The sequence below is a fragment of the Mustelus asterias genome, chromosome 11 (assembly GCF_964213995.1).
Source record: "Mustelus asterias chromosome 11, sMusAst1.hap1.1, whole genome shotgun sequence".
Lineage (NCBI taxonomy): Eukaryota > Metazoa > Chordata > Chondrichthyes > Carcharhiniformes > Triakidae > Mustelus > Mustelus asterias.
In genome coordinates, this window is record NC_135811.1 from 63,314,840 (window position 1) to 63,325,469 (window position 10,630).

General features: G+C 46.5%; 1 protein-coding gene across 1 annotated transcript in view; it reads right to left on the reverse strand.

Annotated features, from left to right (window-relative positions):
- vps26a (VPS26, retromer complex component A) overlaps positions 1–10,266 on the reverse strand; it is a 52,847-nt gene extending 42,581 nt beyond the window's left edge. Inside the window, exon 1 of the mRNA XM_078223661.1 lies at positions 10,184–10,266. Within this exon, the coding sequence (XP_078079787.1) occupies positions 10,184–10,186 (3 nt within the window). The 5' untranslated portion in view covers positions 10,187–10,266. The remainder of the gene's footprint in view (positions 1–10,183) is intronic.
- Positions 10,267–10,630: the final 364 nt, after the last annotated feature.

The following is a 10,630-nucleotide window of genomic DNA, read 5'->3' on the forward strand; positions in this document are numbered from 1 at the left end:
ATCTTGAACAAGGACTCCAAAGTCCCTTTGTGTTTCTGATTTCCTAAGCATTCCCCCATTTAGAAAATAGTCTATGCCTCCATTCCTCCTTCCAAAGTGCATAACCTCACTTTTCCACATTGTATTCCATCTGCCACTTTTTTGCCCACTTTCCTAACCTAGAAATCATAGAAACCCTACAGTGCAGAAACAGGCCATTCGGCCCATCGAGTCTGCACCGACCACAATCCCACCCAGGCCCTACCCCCATATCCCTACACATTTACCTGCTAATCCCTCTAACCTACACATCTCAGGACACTAAGGGGCAATTTTAGCATAGCCAATCAACCTAACCTGCACATCTTTGGACTGTGGGAGGAAACCGGAGCACCCGGAGGAAACCCACGCAGACACGAGGAGAATGTGCAAACTCCACACAGACAGTGACCCGAGCCGGGAATCGAACCCAGGTCCCTGGAGCTGTGAAGCAGCAGTGCTAACCACTGTGCTACCGTGCCACCCCTGTCCAAGTCCTTCTGCAGCCCCCCCTGCTTCTTCAATACTACCTGTCCCTCTACATATCTTTGCATCATCTGCAAACTTAGCAGCAGTGCCTTCAGTTCCTTTTTCCAAATCGTTTATGTATTTTGTGAAAAGTTGTGGTCCCAGCACTGACCCGAGGCACACCACTAGTCACCGGCTGCCATCCTGAAAAAGACCCCTTTATCCCCACTCTTTGCCTTCTGCCAGTCAACCAATTCTCTATCCATGCTAGGATCTTACCCTTAACACCATGGGCTCTTAACTTATTTAACAGTCTGCTATGCGCACCTATCACAATCTAAATAAATCACGTCCACTGGTTCTCCTTTATCTAACTTCCTTGTTACCTCCTCAAAGAACTGTAACAGATTTGTCAGATATGACCTCCCCTTGATGAAGCCGTGCTGACTCAGTCCTGTTTTATCATGCACTTCCAAGTACTCCGCGATCTCATCTTTAATAATGGACTTGAAAACCGAAGTCAGGCAAACTGGCCTATAATTTCCCATCTGCTGCCTCCCTCCCTTCTTAAACAGCAGTGTTAGATTAGCTACTTTTCACTCTTCTGCAAACTGAAGAGCAAGTTACCTCCAAGCTCAGCACTTGCGCTAGTGTCAAAAATGGACTCTATTCTCAGGAATACTTTAGGGCAACTTGCTACTTTAGGTGTTCATCTGTTCAGATGGCCCGTTGTGACTCGAGGGTGGAATGCAAATTGGGAGTTTTTCTTCTCTGAAGCACACAATGTGGCAGGAAATTCTTTACTCAGATAAGAGAAGCAACTGTCCCTGCTGTTGTACACAAGCTTATGATTTTCCCAGCTAATTGTGTTCAGGAATGTGGCTAACCCAGCTAGTATCTATTTTATGATCTTTTATATTATGTACTTCTGTTTAACATGGTGGAGCTTACATGCATGCCTTCTGTGATCGTATAATAATAAATTAATATATATTTATTATATACCAGTTATCCTTACCGATATAAATTGTTATATCAGCCCCTGTACTTCAGTTAACTTGTTTGTGCAAACTTATAATCTTGTATGCTGGATAAACAAACCACAGATGTCCGCCACATAGAGGCGCCAGAACAGACAGTCGCAGCCTTAGGATGACTACGATTACACGGACTACGTGAAGGATGGAACCACCGAGGGAGCAATAATCGTGAGAAAATGTGGACGTGACCAGGGGTGAAAATATATGGATAAATATCTGATCTTAACTTGTATTCGGAGAGAAGTCTGGTGAACTGCTTTCAGGTGCCAGGTCTCTCCCAAAAGCTTTTGTAATAAAGCCACTGTACTTTGATTCACTAACAGTCTCAGAGGTATCTTTTTACCTACAACAGCCACCTTGGAGAATGCTTACCCGAAGATCAGAGGCCGAATGCCGGAGTACTTCCCCGGAGCAGAGAAGCTACAACATCTTCTCCGGAGCCTTCAACATATCATTGATGAAGACGAACATCTCGCCAAGGCCATCCCCACACCCCCACTTCTTGCCTTCAAACAACCGCACAACCTCAAACAGACCATTGTCCGCAGCAAACTACCCAGCCTTCAGGAGAACAGTGACAACGACACCACACAACCCTGCCACAGCAACCTCTGCAAGACGTGCCGGATCATCGACACGGATGCCATCATCTCACGTGAGAACACCATCCACCAGGTACACGGTACCTACTCTTGCAACTCGGCCAACGTTGTCTACCTGATACGCTGCAGGAAAGGATGACCCGAGGCATGATACATTGGGGAGACCATGCAGACGCTACAACAACGGATGAATGAACACCGGTAGAACTAACGTAGGGGGGAGCTATACGATAAATGGCAGAACCATAAAGGGTGTAGATACGCAGAGGGACCTGGGTGTGCAAGTCCACAGATCCTTGAAGGTGACGTCACAGGTGGAGAAGGTAGTGAATAAGGAATATGGCATGCTTGCCTTTATAGGACGGGGCATAGAGTTTAAAAGTTGGGATCTGATGTTGAAGTTGTATAGAACGTTGGTTCGGCCACATTTGGAATACTTCGTCCAGTTCTGGTCGCCACACTACCAGAAGGACGTGGAGGCTTTAGAGAGAGTGCAGAGGAGGTTTACCAGGATGTTGCCTGGTATGGAAGGGCTTAGTTATGAGGAGAGATTGGGTAAACTGGGGTTGTTCCCACTGGAAAGACGGAGGATGAGGGGTGACCTAATAGAGGTGTATAAAATTATGAAAGACATAGATAGGGTGAACGGTGGGAAGCTTTTTCCCAGGTCGGTGGTGACGTTCACGAGGGGTCATAGGTTCAAGGTGAGGGGGGGGAGGAGGTTTAACACGGATATCAGAAGGACATATTTTACACAGAGGGTGGTGGGGGCCTGGAATGCGCTGCCGGGCAAGGTGGTGGAGGCGGACACACTGGGAACGTTTAAGACTTATCTAGATAGCCACATGAACGGAGTGGGAATGGAGGGATACAAAAGAATGGTCTAGTTTGGACCAGGGAGCAGCACGGGCTTGGAGGGCCGAAGGGCCTGTTCCTGTGCTGTATTGTTCTTTGTTCTTTTAACGCCGCTCGACAATCACCATGCAAGGGTGTTCTCTTCCTGTCGGGGAACACTTCAGCGGTCACGGGCATTCGGCCTCTTTTCTGTACCCTCTCGAAAGCCTCCACATCCTTCTGGTAGTGTGGCGACCAGAATTGAACACTTTATTCCAAGTGCGGCCTAACTAAGGTTCTATAAAGCTGCAACATGACTTGCCAATTTTTAAACTCAATACCCCGGCCGATGCAGGCAAGCATGCCGTATGCCTTCTTGACTACCTTCTCCACCTGCATTGCCACTTTCAGTGACCTGTGTACTTGTACACCCAGATCCCTTTGCCTATCAATACACCCAAGGGTTCTGCCATTTACTGTATATTTCCTATCTGTATTAGACCTTCCAAAATGCATTACCTCACATTTGTCCAGATTAAACTCCATCTGCCATCTCTGCGCCCAAGTCTCCTTCTAAGTCTCCAACTGATCTATACCCTGCTGTATCCTCTGATGGTCCTCATCACTATCCGCAAATCCACCAACCTTTGTGTCGTCCACAAACTTACTAATCAATTCAGTTACATTTTCCTCCAAATCATTTATATATATTACAAACAGCAAAGGTCCCAGCACTGATCCCTGAGGAACACCACTTGTCACAGCCCTCCATTCAGAAACGTACCCTTCCACTGCTACCCTATAACTAGAAGGTTCATGGCGGGAGATATGGCTACCGTGCAAAGGGACCTGGGGGTCCTTGTGCATGAGACGCAAAAGCCCAGTCTGCAGGTACAACAGGTGATCAAGAAGGCAAATGGGATGTTGGCCTATATTGCGAGGGGGATAGAATATAAAAGCAGGGATGTCTTGATGCACCTGTACAGGGCATTGGTGAGGCCGCAGCTGGAATACTGTGTGCAGTATTGGTCCCCTTATATGAGGAAGGATATATTGGCATTGGAGGGAGTGCAGAGAAGGTTCACCAGGTTGATACCGGAGATGAGGGGTTTGGATTATGAGGAGAGGCTGAGGAGATTGGGTTTGTACTCGTTGGAGTTTAGAAGGATGAGGGGGGATCTTATGGAGACTTATAAGATAATGCGGGGGCTGGATAGGGTGGAGGCGGAGAGATTCTTTCCACTTAGTAAGGAAGTTAAAACTAGAGGACACAGCCTCAAAATAAAGGGGGTCGGTTTAAGACAGAGTTGAGGAGGAACTTCTTCTCCCAGAGGGTGGTGAATCTCTGGAATTCTCTGCCCACTGAGGTGGTGGAGGCTACCTCGCTGAATATGTTTAAAGCGCGGATGGATGGATTCCTGATCGGTAAGGGAATTAAGGGTTATGGGGATCAGGCGGGTAAGTGGTACTGATCCACGTCAGATCAGCCATGATCTTATTGAATGGCGGGGCAGGCTCGAGGGGCTAGATGGCCTACTCCTGCTCCTATTTCTTATGTTCTTATGTTCTTATGATATAGGACGGATGTCCGAGCTAGATTCTTTACTCACCGAGAGTGGTTGGGGTGTGGAATGGACTGCCTGCTGTGATAGTGGAGTCGGACACTTTAGGAACTTTCAAGCGGTTATTGGATAGGCACATGGAGCACACCAGAATGATAGGGAGTGGGATAGCTTGATCTTGGTTTCGGACAAAACTCGGCACAACATCGAGGGCCGAAGGACCTGTACTGTGCTGTACTGTTCTATGTTCTATGCACCCTCTGTCTTCTTTGACTGAGTAAGAAGTCTCACAACACCAGGTTAAAGTCCAACAGGTTTATTTGGTAGCAAATACCATAAGCTTTCGGAGTGCTGCCCCTTCGTCAGATGGAGTGATATCCACTCCATCTGACGAAGGGGCAGCGCTCCAAAAGCTTATGGTATTTGCTACCAAATAAACCTGTTGGACTTTAACCTAGTGTTGTGAGACTTCTTACTGTGCTTACCCCAGTCCAACGCCGGCATCTCCACATCATGACTTCTTTGACTGAGCCAGTTTTGTATCCACCTTGCCAGCTCACCTCTGATCCCATGCGACTTCATCTTCTGCACCAGTCTGCCATGAGGGACCTTGTCAAAGGCCTTACTGAAGTCCATGTAGACAACATTCATTGCCCTACCCTCAATCTATCATCTTCGTCACTTCCTCGAAAACTCGATCAAGTTTGTGAGACACGACCACCCCTCTTCTAATTGCTTTCTTAAACTCCACCCTGCCCTTTCTGTACTGCACTAATGTCTCCACTAATTTGCTCCCCTTGTACCTGCTAAAAGCCTTTCTCATCATATTCTGGATATCTCTGGTCATTCATGGTTCTCCTTCCTATCACACTGGAGGAAACATGCTGGGCTTGCACCCTCCCCATTTCCTTTTTGAATGCCTCCTTTTATATAGTTTTTCCCACTAGTAGCTGTTCCTGGTCTACGATGCCAGATCCTGGTTTAGTTTACTAAAATCCGCTCTCCCCAATCCAAAATTTTTTTTTGCAACTTATCCAAAACAAGCCTAAATTGTACCATGTTGCGACTGCTATCACTAAAATGCTTCCCCACCACCACCACCTCCACGGTGGTTAGCACTGCTGTCTCATTGCACCAGTGATCCGGATTCAATTCCAGCCTCGGGTGACTGTCTGTTTTAAGTTTGCACCTTCTCCCTGTGTCAGCCTGGGCTTTCTCTGGGTGTTCCGGTTTCCTCCCACAGTTCAAAGATGAGTGGATCAGGTAGATTGGACTCAAGTTGTCCTTCGTGTCTGGGAGATTAGCAGGGTAAATATGTAGGTTTATGGGGATAGGGTGAGATTGTTGTCAGTCCAGGCTGGATGGACCCAATGGCCCTTTCTGCCATTCTATGATTCAGGTCCAGCACAGTTCCTTTTCATGTTGGACCATGTACATATTGGCCTAAAAGTTCTCCTGTGCACATTACAAGAAATCCAGTCCATCTTAGCCCTTAATGCTATGTCTATCCCAGTTAATGTTGGGAAAGTTGAAATCACCTATAATTACCGTATTGTTATTATACACCTCCACAAACTGAACACGTTTGCTCCTCAATATCCCTCTATCTGGGGGTCTATAATAAACACCTAATAAAGTGGCTGCCCCTTTTTTATTCTAAACTCTACCCACAAAGCTTCATTTGATGCCCCCTCCAAGATATCATCTCTCCTTACTGCAGTAACTGACTCCTTAACTAATAATGCAATACCTCCTCCTCTGTCTCACCTGAAGATGATATAGCCCAGAATATTGAGTTGCCAATCCTGCCCCTCCCTCAACCACGTTTCTGTGATAGCTGCTATATCACAATTCCACATGTCAACCAGTGCCCTTAACTCCTCCGTTTTACTTGCAATACTCCTGCCATGAAAGTAGAGGCCATCCAACCTTGCCTTACTCCCTTGAAACTTAATACAGCTGCACTCCTCCTATGACTTGGTTACTTTACTCTCTGTTGCCGTGCCCTTATTCTGCTAATAGTCTGTGTCCCCTCCCCATATACATATGTACAGTGAAGAAAGAGGCCATTCGACCCATCAAGTCTGCACCGACAAAAGTCCCACCCAGGTCCTATCCCCGTACCCCCACATACCCTGCTAGTCCCCCTGACACTAAGGGACAATTTAGCATTGCCAATCGAACTAACCTGCACATCTTTGGAGTCGTGTTGGGCATCTCAAATGTTGTTGGAACTACACTCACCCAGGCAGAGCATTCCACCACACTCCCGACTTGTGCCTTGTAGATAGTGGACAGAATTTGGGAATCAGGACGGGAGTTACTCACCACAGAATTCCCACCTTCAGACCTGCTCTGGTCGCCACAGAATTTATATGGCTAGTCCTGTCAGTTTCTGGTCAATGGTAACACCCAGGATGTTAACAGTGGGGGATTCAGTGATTTCATTGAATGTGAAGATGAGATGGTCAGATCTTGCTTGGGATGGTCATTGCTTGGCACTTGCATGGTGCAAATGTTACTTGTCTCTTACCAGCCCAAGCCTGAATGTTGCCATGGGTCTTGCTGCATATGGACATGGACTGCTTCACTTATTTGAAGAGTCCCAAATGGCACTGATCATTTTGAAACCTGGAGTGGATATCCCCACTTCCGACCTTAACATGTAAAGAAAAGTCATTGATGAAGCAGTTGAAGATGGTTGGGCCTAGGACACTATCCTGAGGGATTCCTGCAGAGTTGTCCTGGAAGTGAGAGGATTGGCCTCCAACCAACACAACCATCTTCCTACGTGTCAGGTATGACTCCAACTAGTGGAGGGTCCTCCTCCTGATTCCCATTGACTCCAGTTTTGCTAGGGCTTCTTGATGGCACATTTGGTCAAACGCTACCATGATGTCAAGGCCAGTCACTTGCATCTCACCTCTGGAATTTAGCACTTTTGTCCATGTTTGAACCAAGGCTGTAATGAGGTCAAGAGCTGAGTGATCCTGGCGAAACCCATCAGCAAGCAGGTTGTAACTTACTGTGTATGTGTCACTTGATAGCACTGTTGATGACACCTTCCATCATTCCGCTGATGGAAAATGGACTGATCAAGCAGGAATTGGCAGGTTATATTTGTCCAGGACATACCTGGGCAATTTTTCACATTGCCGGGTAGATGCCAGTGCTGGAATAGCAAATTCTGGAGCACAAGCCTTCAGTACCATTGCTGGAATGTCAGGGTCCATAGTTTTTGTAGTATTTAGTGAATCTGCAGGGATGCAATCCATCTGACCCAGGGTTTTATCATCTCCAGGTTTGACTAGTTTACCAAGTATGTCTCCTCATTCTAACTTACAGGTAAGTTGTACCTTTTTGATCTTTTCCTCTAATATTATGCATGTCCTGTTTGATTCCCTGTAAATACTGAAGCAAAATAATTAAATAATATTTCAGCCTGAAGTTTGTTTGTATCCCTTTGTGGCTCCATCCCTAACCTGTTATGTGTGTCAGTGGAATAAATTCCTGGATAATTTAATCTTGGAATTTCTCAGCCTCCTGATTTTTTTTCCCAAATTTCTTTCCTAACCTTTTCATATTCTTGTTTGTCACATTCTTCTTTGCCAGCTATTCATTTATTTGAATTTTTCCCCAATTAGTTCATTTGTCCACGGTGTGTCACTACTGGTTAGTCTGTTCTTGCTTTTAATGGGATATGGTTATCTTGGATTCTGACACTCCAGGTTAGGATCTGCCACACACTGGTCAAGATCTGCCCACTATCCCAAACAGTGGAGAGTTCATCTGGCACAACGCAGACCAAGCATTCTTCCATTCTCAATCAGCCTTGGATAGACTTATGGTTTTTGTAAAGACAACCCAGGCTACAGTTTCCTCTCAGTACCAAGTGCCTTTCTAGGACAGAGAGAACTCAACCACCTGTTAAATGTCTTATTCCTTTACAGTTCTTCCTCCAGTGTTATTCTGGATCTTGACATCAATACTATTCCATCCTCTTCCCTGTTCTAATGTACAAATTCACTTCAAACCCCAGACCCCACATCTTTCACAATTCACTACAATGTGGCCATCAATCCAGCATGAAACACAAGTTTATCCTGAACTAACCCAGGCATTACCTGCCAAGCCAACAGCATTTCCTGCTGCCACTCAGCCACACATCAGGCATATTTGGCCCTTGGTCATCTCATTGGACTATAAGAAAGCAACTTAACCAATCATAGAAACATAGAAAAACTACAGCACAAAACAGGCCCTTCGGCCCCACAAGTTATGCCGAACATATCCCTACCTTTTAGGCCTACCTATAACCCTCCATCCTATTAAGTCCCATGTACTCATCCAGGAGTCTCTTAAAAGACCCTATTGAGTTTGCCTCCACCACCACTGACGGCAGCCGATTCCACTCGCCCACCACCCTGTGTGTGAAAAACTTCCCCCTAACATTTCCCCTGTACCTACCCCCCAGCACCTTAAACCTGTGTCCTCTCGTAGCAGCCATTTCCACCCTGGGAAAAAGCCTTTGAGAGTCCACCTGATCTATGCCTCTCAACATCTTATATACCTCTATTAGGTCTCCTCTCATCCTACGTCTCTCCAAGGAGAGATTATTTGAATACCAACCAGTTCAAATTCTAGTTTGGCCGTTTGAGATTTTCAATTCTTCTTAAAAATCTGGAATCAGTGAAATAGTGAACTGGTCTATCAAGCAAACTGGTTCACCGAGACCCTTTAGGGAAGGGGACCTGGCACCTGTCCTCAATCCGGTCTATAGATGGACTCCAGGTGCAAACCAATGTGGTTGACACTTTATTGCTGTTTCCCGATTTGTATAGCTATTTCTTTAATTGCATCTAAACAGCTCCTCAGCCTTTAGCCAAGATCAAGCATCAGATGAAGCCCAAGATAGGGTGCAATGGCTTATCTTGCCTGCCTATGTTGTGGGTACCTTGAATTGTATTCAGTTGGAATTTGAATTTGATTTTTGGAGCAAGGAATAGGTTTGGGTTTAAAAGCAAATTACTGCGGATGCTGAAACCAAAAAGAGAAAATGCTGGAAAATCTCAGCAGATCAGGCAGCATCTGTAAGGAGAGAAAAGAACTGACGTTTCGAGCCCAGATAGCCCTTTGTCAAAGGTTTGGTTTTGCCACCCTGAGCACTTTTTTGTAACTTTAGCAAAGTAAAACAGTTTGTTTAAAATCGAAGTGCCCTGCAGCAGCTGAAGGCCTGGGTGTGGGGGATGTAAAATGAATGGCAGGCAGACTCACACAGGGTGAGTTTTATACAATGTCTCTGTCTGGTGACCACTCTCCTATCCTGTCCTAGGGCACATTTGCGTTTATCCTCCATCAATAATCTGCACACAATCCCTCAGCAACGCAGCACAGCACCGACCCCCAGCCCGGGCGCCGGCCGGCACCCCGACCCCCCCCCCCCCCCAAGTCCAGGCCGGGGCCGACACCCCGACCCCCAAAGTCCCAGCGCCGACCCTCCCCTCCCCGCCCACCCGGGACCCAGAGCCGGGGCTGTGAGGCGGGAGCGGCCTCCCGGTCAAACTGTCTCTCTATTTCCACACTCCCTCTCTCCCGGATCAGATTCTCTCTCTGGGTTGGAATGTTTTATTAAATTTTATCTCTCCATTTTCACACTCACCATTTCTCCGTTTCTCTCTCGCGGCCTTTGGCGCTCACGTGACCCAGTTAAAGGTACAGGCTCGGTCACATGACTGCCTCTTAAAGGCAGTTCAGGCCCAGTTGCAGGCGCCTTTCAAACGCAGCAGCTAACAACACCAATGTGGAGTTCCAATCCCAAACTCTTGCCCAGGATTCAGACACTGTGTGTGAGGAGCAGTGGCCTTTCCTCAGGGATACCTGACTGCTCCAAGGAGAAACTTGCTGCGCGCACATGCTGAAAGAAAATGATTAAACATTATATTTTATTAAAGGAGCTGTTAGATAGCCTGGATGTACTTCAAGTTGATAGATCACCAGGTCAGATAAGATGCAGCCACTGATAGTGAGTGAAGTTATCTTCAGAGACATTGGCCATGATTTTCTCTTAGATACAGAACGAGAGAATGCAAATATCCCACCTTGTTCA